Below are 17,500 nucleotides of genomic sequence, written 5' to 3' on the forward strand. Positions count from 1 at the left end.
CCCCCCCACACACACACACCCGCCGCCGCCACTCTCGTTCCCCCAGCTCTACCCTGGGCGCGGCTATCGCCTAGACCTTGCCTGCAGAGGGCCAATGGCCTCACGACTGCCCCTTCCGCTCGACTCCGGCGTTTGACTCCCGGCCTTCTGGCACGCCCAACCAACCCACCCGGACTTCCAAAGGGTCGGAGAACCAAAGAGGAAGCTTGGGGCGACTAACCGGGGGCGCTCCGGGGCGCTCCGCTCTCTGCACGCAGGGTTGGCGCTGCGGTGAGGCAGGGAGGGAGAGGCTGCGTTGGAGGCGGGGCCCGGTAACCCGGGCGGGAAAGAAGGCTGGACTCTGGAGTCAGTGGGTCCTGCGCGGGAGCCCAGGCGGGAGATCCGCACAACAGACAAGCCTCAATTCAGCGCCCAGTCCAGACATCCAACACAGAGTCCTGGCCTAGGGCACCAGTGTCCTCAGTGATCTTTCTCCCTGAATGACCCTAGTTTTTCAGCCAAAACCTTTGACCAGAGTCTCCTTGCCAGCATTCCCAAATCTTTGCAAGCCCTTGTACCAGGTAGGAGTCAGTCTCTGTGGTGGCAGTGTGTCTATAAATGCCACTTCCCAGAAGGCGTGTGACCTTTTCACCTTATCCACCAGCTCTTTCGGAGGTCATTGAGCCCGGTATATGTACTTGATCAGAGGCCTCAACCAGTTTATGTCTCTGGGTGTCCTTGCTATTCATAAACCAAAGCCACCTGCTGCAGTTCTCGGAAAGCCCTCGAGGATGGAACCGGACTACATGGGGGAGGGGAGGCACTGGGCAGACACCAGGGACGCACCTCTTATGTGGGTGGCGGGTGAGGCTGGAGGATCAGTAGACACAATTGCCTGTAATCTAAACCTGGCACTAGGAGACCCTTGCAAAGATCATCCTGTCACCCTCACGAGGGGTCGTTGCCAGTCTTGTCCTTCCCTCGGGGTGCACAGAAATGGGTCCCTCGACCCCTGATTCAGATTCTTGGAGTTCTACGTGGCTGGTCTGCGACTGTTGGCGGCTGCCCCCTAGCTGAAAGGCGCGCCACCATCCATCCTCCGGGCTCATGTAACCCCAAAGAAGAGGGCACCAAATCTCGGGGAACAATGCAGCCTGAAGCGTCAGGGGTGGGGATGGGGGTATCAGGTACCCAGCCTTGCCTTTATGCAGGGCGAGGAGACCTTGTTCCGCTGCAGCCAGGGTCCGTGCTCTAAGAAAGTCTGCCTATGCTTTACGTGGCAGACAGGGTCACAGTTCTCTAAGATCAACAGCGCGTCTCGCAGAACAGCCAAGGCGTTCTTCTTTTGGGCTAAGTCCTACTCGGAGCGTCCTGGAGCGCCCGACTGCTTCCTGCCCCAAACCTCAGGCTGACACCCAGGAAGTGGAAGCCGGGACTGACAGCGAGATCCACGCCGCGGGGGGCGCGGGTGCCCAGGAATTAGGAGTTCCGTGAAGTACCAGCTAACCCCGGGCTCTCGGAACTCCTTGGCTCCGGGATCCTCGCCTACACGAGCAGCCTAGTTCAGTTCTGGGGTGCAGAGATCTCGCCAAGGTAGACTAGCCGGCCACTGGGGTTGGTACCACTAGTACTGCCCCTTCTGGCACACATACGTGACCTTGCGCTCTGGGCGCAGACAACCTGCTCCCTAGTGACCTTCTTCCCGCGGAGAGCACAGCAGGGTACCCGGAGGTGGGGTAGAGGGGGAGCCCAGAGGACCAACCGGGAAAGCACGCGGAGAGAAACTTGTGTCTCTGAATCTCCAGCCAGGCAATCACTGGCAGAGCTGTGCGGGGAGGGGGCGGGAGGAAGCGAGGGAAGGGCTCTGGAAGGGAGGGGGAGGTCGGAGAGAGAGGCGGGTGCCAGTGGAGAAAGTCCTCGCTCTCCCGCTCATCTTTTCATTGCTCTCTCTCCTTCCCGCAGACAACCCGGACCTCCTCTGGGCGCCAGCTCCTCGGCTCCAACCCGTCCAGAATCAAGCGGGATTTTTTTTTTTTTCTTTCCCTCTAGAAATTGGCTTTGGTGTGTCGCCCGCCCTCTCCCCTCCTCCTCGCAACTCCTCCCCTCTTTTTTTTCCTCCTTCTTCTTCTTCCTGAGACATGGCCCGGGCAGTGGCTCCTGGAAGAGGAACAAGTGTGGGAAAAGGGAGAGGAAATCGGAGCTAAATGACAGGATGCAGGCGACTTGAGACACAAAAAGAGACGCGCTTCTCGCGAATTCAGGCATTGCCTCGCCGCTAGCCTTCCCCGCCAAGACCCGCTGAGGATTTTATGGTTCTTAGGCGGACTTAAGAGCGTTTCGGATTGTTAAGATTATCGTTTGCTGGGTTTTCGTCCGCGCAATCGTGTTCTCCTGCGGCTGCCTGGGGACTGGCTTGGCGAAGGAGGATGGAGAGGGGGCTGCCGTTGCTGTGCGCCACGCTCGCCCTTGCCCTCGCCCTGGCGGGCGCTTTCCGCAGCGGTAAGTGACAGCCGGAGACGGGAGCGACCAGAGTGCCCGGGGCTGCCGAGTCCCCTCGGGCGAAGGGGTTCCAGCCCCAGCCACGGGACTTCCAGCCCCAGCCACGGGACGCGCGCACGGCTGCCGGGCGCAGGAAACTTGCCTGCGCAAGGAACGGAGAAGTCAGGGCGTCTGGGGCAGGAGGACCACAAACCCTCGGTCCCCTGCTCCAGTTGGTTGCTGGCTTCTCCTGCCTCTGTTTCGAGACAGAGCTGCCTACCTTCCCAGATCAGCACACCAATTATCTTAATAATGTTTCCTCCCAGAGGCAATTAAATGAGACTCCCTTTCAAAAATCTGATGGCTGCTGAGAGTTAATGAACACTTCACCGGGAGGACTTCCTGGTTCTCCTCAAAACACCCCTGCTCGGTTTCCTCTGGTGGGCGACACCGAGAGATAGCGGTCAGTCTTGGCGCTGGAACTCTCCGCTGCCTTTGTAAGCCGTCTGTGATCAGTCTGAAGTATGAATGAAAGTCGCACTGTCAATAAAGGCTTTGGATCTATTCAGTGTGAGGTACCAGCGTATCTGAGAATTCGTAACCCTGTTGCAGCTTCCAGTTGGCTTTTAAAACCACTCACTGTTAAGTAAATGAAAGGCAGTCCTGGGTATAAACAGTGCCTTGGAACATAAAGAGTGTGTTTAAAATGGGATCTGGTACATATGTGTTCCACGTCCCCTGGAAAGGTGCTGAAGGCTAGGCAAGGGCTGATCGGAACAGTAGATCTTCATCATTATTATTAACTAATAGCTAAATGTTTACTTTGTCTGGCTTAGATTTCAATCAAAGTAATTAGGAGAAAAGTGCATCTACCACTTATTGTAGTATATTGTTTTAATAAGAGCTGAGCGGAGGGCTCTACCAGGAAGAATTTAAATCACTCCTTTATGATAGAAGTTAATCTCCTTAATGTGCTTTCCCCAGGTTTTGTGATTTCAACTATAGATCTCCCCCAACAGGTACCAAGCAGTGTTCTCAAAAGATATGCAAAATTTTTGTGAACACGGCTGGAATTCAATTTATTAATGAATTCGAGTTGGCGGCATCTTCCTATATACTCTGTAAGGGAAGCCAAACACTCAAAAAATCATGAATGTGGAGTTCAATTTGTTAATGAACCTGAGTTGGTGGAGTGCTTCTATACTCTGGCAGGGAATGAAATATCCTTTTCCTCTAACGGAAAGAACTCAAATGTTTAGATCTCAAACGGTTATCCTTCATAATGCCTAAGGATGGAGTGACGGTCTTCAACTTTCCTAATGCTGCAACCCTTTTAGTACAGTTCATGCTTGTGGTGACCCCCCAACCATAAAATTATTTTTGTTGCTACTTCATAGCTGTAGTTTTGCTACTGTTATGAATCGTAATGTAAATATTTTTGGAGAAAGAGGTTTGCTAAAGGGGTCAAAACCCACAGATAGAGAACAACACTGGGTTAGAGCCATGTTGGGGTACCCAAAAGATGGTCACAATAGCCAATGTGAAGAGCATTAAGACTTGTGTGGTACTGAACAACACACACACACACACACACACACACACACACACACACTTTTTAATTTTCTTAGCAGAAATGTGGGGAATGCTGAAAATCTGGACTCCACTCAACTGAAACCTTATTGCTATGCTTGAGGTGGCCAGGGCCAGCACATGACTAAAGTCTCTAGTCCTCTTAAAACCATATCCACCTCCTCCCAGTAAGTGTCTACTAAATTAATTCATTAACCTTATTTAGGACTAATGGTCCACAGTCATTAGGAATCGCTCTCTTCTAATCAAGTGTTAGAGAAGACTGAACAGAGTGTGGGAGTCCAGCAGTCCACATTATCTTATTACACTGTCACTTTCTCAGAAGTCACAGATTAAAGTGCTCTGGTGTGGTACCAACCCCACCTCACTGTCTTCTGAAGTGACTATCTGTCTACTGTTTTATTTCTCTCTCCTAACAGATGCCATGGTGGCTACACAGAACTGGAGTGACTTAATGAGCTGGGGGGTGGGGGTGTGTGGGGTTGGGGGAGTCACTCTCCAAGATTTCTGCACAAAATAAAATAATGCCAGAGCCTCTGCAGAATCACACCACTGAGCCGGCTAATGTCATTAGCTGAGATTCTGAGCGTTGGTTGCAACATCAGTTCTTCTTGAAGACCTAAAGCTTTTAAACACCAATGGGAAGCGAATCTGTAGGACCAACCTCCTCCAATCTAAGAAACAGCCAGAAACATCTAGCAATTGGAGAAAACAACATAATTTATATTGTCTTCTTTTTAATTTATGGGAAATGACTTCTGTAATGCATGTAGCTTTATGCATTTTTGATGTGCACTTCATCTTTCATTTCCATTTGACCTGGTTTTCCTGTAATAAAATTCCGTAGATTTATAAATTCATGCTGAGAGCAAAGAATGCCATTCTCTTTCCACAGGGAATCTATTAGATGTAATATTAAAATCTATATATACCATTACTGGATGTTTGTGATTGATAGGCTTATATATTTCAATGTTTCATACCTGTACTTCCTACATAGTTTATGCACCAAATTTTTATTGCCTAAAATTAAGCATCAATAAATGGGGTGGCATTTGCAGGCTGTGGCTCTCCTGTGCGAAACCCATAATAGAGAGTGACAGTAGCGATCTATGCTGAATTGTAAACCAGCCCAGAGTCTGGTTTATTTAGCTATTAGAGAGTCACTCCAGCATTTGAGTTTGTGTTGTGGTGGTGGTTTGTTTTTCAGTAAAGGCTGAAAACTGGAGAGCTTCTCTTTCCTGGGATGTGAAGACATAGCTCACCATCTGTGATACCCAGACCTCAGTGGCCGAGGCTTCCCCTAACATTTAGTAATTAGAATTAATGCTGTGTGGCTATTTATTTTTCTTTCTGCCCCATTGCTTTGATCTGGTCTCCAAGGCTGAACAACTTGGATAAGTAAAGCCGAGTTCTTTCTGCATCACCAGCTGCACTTTGTTCTCTGCTTATTTGAGTCTCAAAAGCAGAGATAACTCAAAATCACTTAGATTTACAGGCAGATAAAACAACAACAAAAGGAGGTTAGGCTTCAGGCAAATCAAAGTCCTGGAAGACAGTCCCCACTGGTCAATGACACTGACCAGGCTTATCATCAAAAAGCCACTTGCAAGGAGTGGCACAGCATCTTTTAGGCACCTTCCACTTAGAGCTGTTCCTTAATGTGATTACACTTCTTGGAAGATAATTAAGTCTAGCAGGAGCTCCCAGGGGGCTGTGTTAACATCAATTGAGGGGGTTTAATGTTTTTAATGCTAGAAGACCTCTTTCTTTGGAAGAAAGTTGAGTGTGAGGGAAAAGCATCTCGGATCACAGTAGGCTTTCTGTGGATGTGATGCTCCTGCAGATTAAAGAGTGTTCCTTAGTGGTGTGGTGTACTTTGTGTCTAGGGTCACACGGAGGGTTTATGGGGGACACTTTGGAGTTCTCTTAACTGACAGAATGTTTGCTAATTGTCAATACACATGTAAAGCTAGAAGACTCAACTAGTTGCAGGGAAGAGATCTGCTAACATGTCATTTTTGTTGCAGACAAATGTGGCGGGACCATAAAAATCGAAAACCCAGGGTACCTCACATCTCCCGGTTACCCTCATTCTTACCATCCAAGTGAGAAGTGTGAATGGCTAATCCAAGCTCCGGAGCCCTACCAGAGAATCATGATCAACTTCAACCCACATTTCGATTTGGAGGACAGAGACTGCAAGTAAGTGAGGGAGTTTGAACAGGGCGCCACAGCACCATCTAGTGGTCATGAGTATTCGTGCTGAGAAAGTAAATGAGCGGATCCGGATGAACTCAATTGTCAGTGGTGTGGAAATGAAGTTACAAGTGGCTGAGTTCACCCAATATGTCAGGCTGTGTTTAAATGTTTGTCCTCCTTCTGTTGACACGTTTGGTTTGGGAAATCTTTTGTTAAGAAATGTGTGGTGTGTGGTTCTTTCTGGAAAGGGTTTTGAGAAAAGGCTTGTGCTTTCTTAAGTATTGTGGGTCACCAGTATACATGATCTGCAGATGGTGGAGTCGGGTGTTTTTTAAACAAATCTGTGGCTCATTCAATGATTTTAGAAGGTTTCTCACGGCTGGGGACTATAGCTCTGTGGCAAGGGCTACTCCAGCACTCTGATCTGAAAGACTGTATTGAGTTTGACATGAAAAAAGCAAGTGAATTAAAGGGTTTGTTATTATCGCTATTTTGTTTGTTTGGTTGATTTGTTTGATAATTTGCTTGTGGCAGGGTCTCACTATGTAGCCCCAGATGTCCTGGAACTCATTTTGTTTATCTGGGTGGCTTTGAGCTTAGAGATCCACCTGTCTCTGCCTCCCAAGTGCAGACATTTGCTAGTGTGCTGAGCTTAAGCAAGAGTTTCAAATATTAGGTTAATTGTGGACATGTTTATGAAAATGACTTTTTAAAATGCACAAATACAATGAGAATTTAGGTGTGTATCGGGTTAGAGTCAATCTGCCTTACCTGTCTGTCTCTTTCAACTTGAAGTTACTAAATATTAGTCTATGAAAAGTTTCATTATCCCAGTAACATTTTACTGTAGAGACTATGTAAATGATGCCCATACACTTTAAATGGAAATCCTGGTTGTAGATGTGGTATTTCTGCTTTTGCATTGTATGAGGTGGGCCAATGAAGACTCCATAGCTCAATGCTCTCTACATCCAGGACCACCTCTTAGTGTCTTGCTCACATGATCCCACATGATCTCACTCTGAAGCACTTTAAGGAGTTGGGTCGCCAGTTTGAGCTTGAATAGTAATCTTGATGAAGACATGAGCCAATTCTTACTTTGCACTTAGCCGTGTTGGAGACGTTTTCAATGGTGAAAGCTACTCTGTTTCATACTTTCATTCTTTTGTAGAGAACAGAGTGATATGAAAACATTCCCACATGCACAAAGGACTCAGAAATCTGTTGATTTTGTAGTGTAGTGACAACCAGATGTCCATAGTCAGGATATCAAGGTTTCTACTTTATTCAGCTTTATTCAGTGTCCAGTGAATTAACAGAAACCTATAGACAGAGGATGCATCTGTGAATGATTGACATACAGGACTGCATTCTGATTCCAGTTTATTCAAGTTCCAACATTGGGTTGACTTTTATTTTGTCTCCCCCCCCCCCTTTGGAAGCTGAGGACTGTACCCAGTGCTCTACCCTGGGCTAAATACCCTAGATTGTAGAATTAATAGTGTATCAGTGCCTTCTAGAAAACAGGGCATTGTTTCAAATAGGTTGTTGTTTGGAAGTTCTGGGGGTCAAATCTAGGGCTTCATGAATGCTAGGTAAGGACTCCATCACTGAGCCACACCAGACTTATTAATATTCTTTGTAGTGATTGTTATAGTGCTAATAGTGTAAACAACTTTGATACTGTATTGTTGTTACATCTTGACAATCTGCTATAGGAGATATTTTCAAGAAACTCTGGCAACACATGATTTCCTTCAAAATAAAGTATTCTTAGATTTCAATAAGCTCACGTTTACCGATTTCTGACCAGGAAATTATGACCAGGTAACTGTGTGACAGAATTAAGTCCTCTGAGTAGTCCCAGTCATCAGAGGTGGTGTGGTAACAAACGTTCAACAGCTATGCTGAGGAGGAAGCAGATCAGGTCCTGGATTGTGATTTTGCTCATTTTCATGTCTCAAACGTTCCGCTGTGGACAGTTTCCAACTTCTTGTGTGACATCACCTCATATACACTTGCAAAAAAAAGGGGGGAGAGGAGAGGGGATGTATATTCAGCAATAGTTCTGAGAGCTGGCGCATGCTGAGCCCAGGACATCATGTAGTAGAAGCTTGGGAGCAATGCTAATTGATAAACTCTTATGTGTAGATAGTGCTTTTATGTCCCCTCCCCCACACAGTATGTACACTAATACATGCATACACAGGCTGCCTCAAGAAACTGATGGTGGAAAATGATGTATGGGAAACTTTACATGGTTATTTGTCATGATACAGGGTAGGATGTGACAGGAAAGGAGGACCACCTATTTTGTTCATTTCCTTCTTTAAAAAAAAAAAAAGACAATCAGGGGCTGGCAAGATGGCTAAGTAATTGAAAGTACTTGCTAAGCCTGAGTGACTGCATTCAATCTCTGGGAAACAAATGGATGAAAGAGGAAACCTATTGCTACAAGTTGTCCTCAGGCTTCCTCACGTACACTGTGGGACAGGGGCAGGCACACATGCATACACATACGTTGTACACACTTTAAGCTTTAAGAAAACATTGCTTCCATGAAGATTATGTAGTGGTGAGATTTGGGGAGCTTTGTTTATAAGTTTTGTTTGCTGAAGAATAAAATGATCTCTTAATGATCACAGTTCAGGCTCCGTGCCCTAGAAGAAGACACCAGCATTTAAAAACTGATTATTCACTCTGGTGAAGGCAGGGAGATTCTGCTCATGGGAAATGCCTTTGTGCCTCATTCTAAAGTGTAGCCACGTTACCTTTTTCACAATGAAAAACTTCAAAATGTTACAGGGAAAGCACCTTAAGAATGGCCTTCCCTCCCCCCATCTTTCCAGATCATACATGGCTTCTGGTCATTGTTACAATTAGTGCTGTTCATTGAGATGTGCTCAGAGGCACAGCCTCATCTGCAGGTGCTCATAATTCTCTGAGAAGGTGGAACACGCAGAGATTCTTAAAGAAATAGCCTGCATTATTTCATCTTCTGACTGTATGAGAGTATTTATGAAATTGAGTTCAGTATATCACCCATCACTCTCCCTGGAAGCTCTACAGACCATGGTGGTTCACACTAGCAATCCCAGCACCTGGGAGGCAGAGGCAAGAGAATTCAGGACTCCTAGTTCCCCCTCAGCTACACAGCAGGTTTGAGACAAGTTTGAGATGCATGGGATCCTGTCTCAGAAAACAAACCAATTGTTCATGTTCCCCTTAGTTGAGATAGTTTTCATTTCTCCCTCTTTGGCTGTAGCCTATGGCTGAAGACAGGAAAATGATGTGTGTGCTAATGCTATTGAGTTGCTAGTGGAATAACTGAAGGAGCCAATGTGAAATCATTGAGAAGCTAAAATTTCTCCACCAAGACGTTTTCATCATGACTGTGACATCAATGATTTGGTTATTGTTAGAACATTTGGAAATATGAAAGTAAACGTATGTCAAACTAAATGTATTGATCCTGTAATGGGTTGATTCTCATATAAATACAACCTGTATTTTTTTCTTGAAATTGCCACTATTTGTACAGTCAACTTTCACCATGAGAAAGCAAGCAAGAAATCAATGTCTTGTAACATTTGTTATGGAGAAATGTCTTTGAGACCCAAGGAAACATTTCTCTTTCCTAGGGAGGAGGGCTGGACACGTACTTAGACCAGCCAAGTAGTTTGACAGGGAAAAAAAAATCTCTTGATATTTTCATTGTTTTGTTTGTAATTATGTAAAATCCATAATATGACTCTGACAGTATAGGATATAATCATGAGATTTTCATGTAAATGATGCTAAAACAGAGCTAGTTCATAATTCAACTGTGGGCTTACTTTACAGAGTAAGGGTTAGGGTTTCACAGTGACTAGTCCTTGAATGTAGATGTGGTTGCTGAAATTTTGTTTTAACATGTAACAGTCCATGTTGATGCTGCCATTCACTGGATTCATTACACGAAAGCATTGAAACCAGGGTAATATGACCTCTTTCATTCTTTTATTGAACAAGGTGTAGTGTAAATCAATCGATGAACTGAACAGCAGAGCATCTGTCTTCAAGGATAACAAGGGCTAGGGTTTCCATCCGGATGTTCTTGTATTGATATAAGAGACAACACTAGAATGTTCTGAGAGGAGAGGGTGTTGAGGAGATGGAAGAAATGGTAATTTCTCCTTTTCACACAAGCAAAATCCTGTATGTTTGGAAGGCATTAAAGTGCCATTAAAAGTAGAGCAGCTGAGAATCTCTGAGAAAGAAATGTCTATTGTACATTGGAAATGTTGAACTGGTCAGAACTCATGGCTCCAAGGCTTCCTTCAGTGTTAAAGGCAGACATCTTGAGTCTCATAAAACTTTATTTCTGTATAATAAACAAGAATACCATTGACAGAGTAGTGAGGATTTATGAAACTTCTCTGGCTTCCCAGCAATGCGGGCTATCAGCATGATAATTTATAATGGTTTGTGACAAATACTGCCGAGCCGAGAGGTGTGTGGTTACATTCAGATCGGATGTCTTTATCTGGGGAGCAATAAAAATTTCACAGACATTGGGTTAAAAACATTAAGAAAATGAATGTAAGGCTGCAGAAGGAAAAAACCTACAAAGGTGGAGTTGGAGAAAGAGGTGCAATGGAGTCTTTATGGATGAGGCCCTGTTCCACTTTGGTTTCTTAAATCATGAGGATTCTTTTCTCACTCTCAACTTCTACTGCATCTTCTCACCATCACCAGTGATGGGCATGTTTCTGAATTCTGTGCAGCTAAAGGAACCTTTCATTGCTATAACTCTATAGGAATCACAAAGATTAACTAGAGATCATAGTCAAATCTGGGGGAGGAAGGATTGATAAACTAAATCACACTGTGTTTCCTTATTGCTATTTTTAAATTTTCCTGTTTATAAGCTAGGAGACACTACTGATCCAATTTACTTTTGAAGAATACAAGCTCATTTATTAAAACTTAATTTGCCCCTTGTTTTTAAAATCTGATTATCCCTGCAAATTAAATTTCACAATTTTATAGTTATGTAATTTTACATATTTAAATGACATAATTTTACAAAGTCATTTATTGACTAAGTCCCATTTTTGTTTCCCTGACTAATATTTCCTAATTTCATTCCTTTTGCCCAGCATGAATCTTTGCATCAAGTTTGACTTTTGACTGTTATATTAAAAGCTATATTTCCTGAGGAATTGTTTCTGGATATGTGTTTGTATGTATATGTTGTATTTATGTCAGTATCTGTGTGTGTGTTTGTGAAAGGGAGAGTATATCCAAGACAAGCCCTTCCATCTAGTCTTTAACTTTTTAGTATCATGCAGACTAAAACAAAAGCTTTTATTTTACACAGATACATACACACAGACATGGGCACACACACATAGTCATGCCCTCACTGAGACTTGCACTTGAATAGATACGGGCATGCACACAATTATTGACACAGACACAGACGTGCATACACACATAGACATGCACTCAGACATGGGCACGCATATACATAGGCATCATGCACACACGCAGACATGGCCTTGCACAGACATTGACATTCACACTTACACAAAGACACACTCTTTCCCTTCTGATAAGGAGTCCTGTCCTGCTGAAAACTCAGCTCGTTTTTCCCTGTGGCTAATGTAGAAATATCTTATCTTTACTTAATATGTTAACAGGTACCTTATAACAAACACAAAGTCTCCCATCTGGATCTACTTTCTATGCAAAGGGAATTCAGAAAATTCTTCTGTTTGTCTTGAGGCTGGGAGAGGTATGTCCGTGCTGAAACAAAGCATGATTGTTGGGTGACTTCCTCAACAACTCTCTACCTTATGGTTTAGAGATAGGCTCTCTTTCAAGTTGAACCTGGAACTCACCAGTTTGACAAAAGTAGCTGTCCAGTGAATTCCAGGGACCCTCCTATCTCATCTTCCTTCCCCTGCACTAGGTTTGTGGGCTCAGTTTTTCACATGACTGGTGGGTATTAAACTCTGTTCTTCTGTTTGCACAGTAAGCACTGTACCAGCTGAGTGGTCTCCCCAGTTCCTCTTCCCTTGTTTTAATGGATCATCTTATAACTTCTGGTTTTTATCTTGTGTGACTGTTCAGTACTTTATGGGCAATGTGAAGGGGGCACTGTCAAGTTCTGTTAAAATGAATAGCTCTTGAGAAAGTAGGAGTGAGGCATCTTGGGCATTGTTGGCCAGTACCTGCAGCACCTCTAGTACCACTCAGGCAAGTAACCTTCTACTTTCTTTTGAGTCTTTCCCCTATTAGCACTGATTTAATTTAAACAGGGTGTTTAAAAAAAGGGTTTTCTTCATTTCCTTTAGTATAAGTACTCACGCTTGATAGTGATGTTTTGAATGTGTCAAGGTAGGTTTGTGCTAGATGTTTGTGTGAACTAAAAGAAACAGCCAGGGGTAGAAAGATGGCTCCGTGGATGAAGTGCTCCCTCACAAGCTTGATGGCCCAAATCCAGTTGCCAGATTCTAGGTAAAAACACCAACCATGGACGCATACCCTTGTAATCCTTGCAGTGGCGAGGCAGATTCTTGGAGCCCACTGTCCAGTCAATCTAGCCAAAAAACTGGAGGCATGTCTCAGAGGGAAAGGTAGAGAGAGACAGATAAAGATATCAGATAACCTCTTCTGGCTTCTGTTTGGATTCATGGGCACACACCTGTATAGCCACCTAAAACACACAATCAGTTGAATGAATGAATGAATGAATGAATGAATGTAGAGAACAATTGAAAATACTCAAAGTCAAAGCTCTGGCCTTTGTATGTAAGTGCACATGTGTACACACACATCCAAACCCAACTTCCATCAGAAGCTAAAGGAGTAGTCTACTTGAAATTGTGTCACACTAAGTCAACAAGTCTGTGGTGCTCCCAACTAGAATTATTTTGGGAATACGGGAGCCTGAGAAAGGACCAGGGCAGACATGTGCCTTCAGCTTCATGTGTGTTTTCAGTTCTGTCCTTCCCATCGTAACTTTTGGTAGATACACATATGTTGACATGCCTCAGCAACAGCACACATAAGGACATGTGCCCAAGGAGAGTAAATGATAAACTTTACTAATTGCACGTGCCTGTTCATCAACACTGATAATTGGTGGGGGCAGTGGGGAGGGTTAGTGTTCAGATCAGGTTCCAAATGCCTCTTAATTGGGTGTTTGTCAGAAGTCCTGAACGTGACAGGCAGTGACTTAGCTGTTCTAGCTCCTCACAGGAATGGGCATCCAGCTAGTCTGTGTTCAGATGGCCTGTGTCTAGGATCTAGGTCAGTTAATGCTGTCATCTGGCTGAAATGATGCAGACAATTCACAGAGAGACCAGGAAGCAGTGTGTCTGCTCACAGTGACTACATTCTTCAAACAAACGGAGGCAAACAAACCACCAATCATCTCTTGGCTCCTGTCAACTCAATTGCTTAAAAACATTCATGCCCACTAAAGAAATGTTAGCCTTATAACATGCTTCTTTCCATCCAGACTCGGTATGTATTTACTGAATCTCATTAGCTCAGAGTGGCTTTTATCCTCCTCTCCTTTAAATTCATATGTGTATTCATGTGCACGTGGGATCCACTTGCTTCTGCCCATTCCATTCAGCCATATCAGAGGTTTTCACGTGGAGGTTGAGGATCCAAATTTAGGTCATCAAGCTTCTACTGTATGCACTTTCCCCTCTGAGCCAACTCCCTAGCTCTCTCCTTTACATCACCATAGACTGCTTGGAAAGAGCAGCTTGGCAGCTTCTGACTCGTCAGCTTCGCCCTGAGTATGTATGCTCAGGCATGTGATCTCACTTCTTCATCTCAAGTGTTTCAAACACCAGAGATATGAAGTCAGAGAAGTGCAAATTAAATGCCCAAGTACTCACCTGTTATACCAAGAACCTGACTGTTGCTGTTTTAGCAGGACGTACATTTGGGCCATGCCCTTTGTGCGAAAGACTTCTGAACTGTTGCCAGCCATTTTCTTCCCTGAACCATCTCCTGCAAATGCTTAAATATAAACCCAGTAATTCAAAGATGGAGCTTTCGGATAATTAAAGCATTTGTGAATTCTGCAGAGGGCTGATTGGTGATTTCCTGCTCTGCCCAAAGTTGCTTTCAGCTAGCAATGAAAGTCATGGTAGGGGTGTCTAAATTCTGGTGCCTTTGGTTGGTGGTTTCTGAAAACAAAGCACATGTTACTCTAGGGTTTGCCCAAATCTGGTAGCTAGGCCAGGCATGGCATGAGTTTATACTGTTGGTGGTTAAATGGATGTTCCAGGTACCAGCTGCATATTTAGTCCCAGACCCCACAATAAAAAGGCCACATTTCCTTGTAAACACTATACAATTACTTAATCTCAGGCAGATGTCATAAAAGTTGCTCATAGTTCCCCATTCACCATGTTTTATACTTTTATTTTCCACTGTGGCCCTGGAAGAGGTTAGGGGAGAATGGCTGCCAAGGCATTTGCTTTCTATGACAGAGGAGTTTTCTGAGAAAAAACAGACCCTGAAAAGTATTTTGTCGTTATCTGGAATAGATACTTTGAACAAGCAGCCAAATCAGGACAGAGGTGTTTCCTATGGCTTTGGTGACAGGCGAGCCTGTCATGGGAGAGCTTCCAGTTCCCTCCTAATGTCTCATTCTACAAGATCTTAAGCTTCTGAAGACCAGGCAGAGATGGTCAAAGCTATGATTCTTATGCAGCATTGCAAGATCTCCTCTGACTCTCTCATAAACAGATATTGTGAACAGAACAGGTGCTTTAAGGGTCTAGCTACCGCAGACACATGATGCAAACCAGAATTTAGGAAAAAAAAAAAACAACCTAAAACGTTCAAAAATATAAAGTTTCCCATTTTAAATGAAGCAAGGAACATACTTGATACAAAGATAAGATGGCCATACAGAGCCCCCCTATATGGAGTGTGCGCACATCGTCTTAATAAGGGATGGTGATATTTGTTCTTAGATGAGTTGAGAAAGTAGACATTAATTTCTTAAATATGGTTATAGAAAAAGAGAGAATGATAGAGTGAGTAAAATTTTTAAGTTTCTAGAGATTATCATACTTTGGAAAACATGGTAGACCACAAAAATGACAAATTCCAACTAACCGAACAGTCTGGGCACTCTCTCTGCCTCACTATTGCTTTGCCCTCCTGGTCTGACACTCTTTTATTGAGGTGTCCCTTTCTACTACTTGGTTAGTGTTAGTATTCCCTTGGGTGGCTTTCTCCTAATTTCAAGGTCTTTGTCTATGTTTCTGGGCTGTGCTGAGCAATACACTGTGTATGTTGGTTCAGTCTCAAGGCATATTTTCTGTTTCCCTCCTTCGCTTTCTCGCCTCATGTCTGATGTATGTGCAGGTTCATTACTGAGAGCTGGGGATTCCTGATTGCCAGGGGACAGTGTTGGCAGTTCCCTGGGAGGAAAGGCTCTGGTGAGAATTGAGGCCAAGGGTTATAATTGCTCCTCAGCCATTCATTCCCATCTGTGAGACAGGAGACAGTTCATATGGGCTGGGTCCCAATTATATGTGAATGATGTGATTATAGCAAAGTTAGCAATGCCGCTTTGACATTATCAGCTGGTGTACATGGGGAGATGAAACAATGGACAAGGTTGCTTACTGTATAAGGTCATGCACACAGCTTCCTTCATCTTTAAATTTTGTGTTGCATGTATTTACATGCATGTGCACGTGGACACATGCCTGTCATGATGTGAGTGTGAAGGCCAGAAGACAGCCTGTGAGTGTCAGTTCTCTCTTACCCCTGTGTGGGTTCTAAGGATTAAATTCAGGTCGTCAGGTTTTCCAGCAAGCACCTTTAGCTGCTGAGCCATCTTGCCAGTCCTCCAATCATTTGATTATCATATATTGGTTATAGACAATAATGGGTCTTTGTTCCGTGCATTATCTTCCCAGATAGTCCCCTTCTAACTTCTAACTTTCATGCCTTTCCTCATGCGTGCAAGATTCAGTGAACCTCACTGAGGCCTCTTTTCTTCTGGAAGTGTGCAGTCTTCCTTCCTCCGATATCTCAGGAACACAATGCTGATGGATACACGACAAATGTTAAATAAAGCCTAGGTATGACTCGGGCAGGAAGTGCATCCGCAGGTTTTGTTCCTTAAAATAAGTTCAGACTGTAAACAATAACATCCGTATCCTTGGGAGGAGACACAAATATTTCCAAAGTCGTGCATACCTGCAGTGAGACAGCCCCAAGAACTTTTCTCTGTGGTCTTGAAAAAGTGATTGGGCTCTGATCAGCCTCTAAACATCAGATGAGTGGAGTTTGCTAGCATGCCTCCTGGAAGATGGTATCTCAGTATCACACACTTGATAATAAAAGCATGTGTGTTTCTTGTCCTGTGTATTCCTGAGGGCTTGGAAATATGCCCGGCCCATTCAGAGAGTGAGCCAGCCAGTGCTTTAATCCCAAGGCAGGAGCCATTTTGTAGGACAGACAAGCCATTTCAACCATTGTGACCAATAGTGGTCTCATGGATTTTTATACCCTACGTTCACAGGGAAGGGCTACTTTGAAAATTAATATTTAAAACAGGCAACTCACATATTCATCCCTTCTGTTAATACTCACTTTTATCCTTTAGCATTGCCATCTCCTTCCTCCATTTCTAGCTTCATCAGATTCCTCAGTGGTGAAGGGAGAATCTTGGAAGAACATATTCTCAGGGAGGCCCTGGAATGATAATAGGTGGAGTGACTATTTCCAGTCCTTGTTCCCAGATCATCATTATGACCAGCTGTTAAGGACATGAATTATATCTGAAATGCCTGGGAAGGACTTTTTTTTTTTTTTGGTTTTTTGAGACAGGGTTTCTCTGTGTAGCCCTGGCTATCCTGGAACTCACTTTGTAGACCAGGCTGGCCTCGAACTCAGAAATCCGCCTGCCTCTGCCTCCCAAGTGCTGGGATTAAAGGCGTGCGCCACCACCGCCTGGCCTGGGAAGGACTTCTATTCATTTCTTTTGAAATGACACAGGTGTGGCCAGGAGCCCAGCTGAAGGGATTGGCTTTCCTTTATTGTGGGAATCCCTGAGTCAAAGGGATTCTGTAGGACTTTCTCATCATTGAAAAGAAGAATTCCATGTTGGGTGCTGTCACCCTTTAAATGTGTATTCTGTCCTGCTCCAGGAACTCCTGCCTCAGTCTCTCCAAAGCTGTGCTTTCCTCTCAGTGCCTGGAACTGTGTGTGTGCCAGC

The 17,500-nt window shown here is 44.3% G+C and overlaps 1 protein-coding gene across 5 annotated transcripts in view; it reads left to right on the forward strand.

Annotated features, from left to right (window-relative positions):
• Positions 1-780: 780 nt before the first annotated feature.
• The window catches only part of Nrp1 (neuropilin 1), a 147,123-nt gene continuing 130,403 nt past the window's right edge, over positions 781-17,500 (forward strand). The window contains exons 1-3 of one of the 5 annotated variants that reach the window (XM_021169251.2): positions 781-1,572; positions 1,942-2,478; positions 6,078-6,252. In XM_021169251.2, the coding sequence (XP_021024910.1) occupies positions 2,406-2,478; positions 6,078-6,252 (248 nt within the window). In that variant the 5' untranslated portion in view covers positions 781-1,572; positions 1,942-2,405. Of the gene's footprint in view, positions 1,573-1,631; positions 1,711-1,862; positions 2,479-6,077; positions 6,253-17,500 lie in introns of those variants that run through there. The other 4 variants (XM_021169250.2, XM_021169249.2, XM_021169252.2 and 1 more) reach the window with 4 other exon arrangements.

Source organism: Mus caroli, chromosome 8 (assembly GCF_900094665.2).
Source record: "Mus caroli chromosome 8, CAROLI_EIJ_v1.1, whole genome shotgun sequence".
Lineage (NCBI taxonomy): Eukaryota > Metazoa > Chordata > Mammalia > Rodentia > Muridae > Mus > Mus caroli.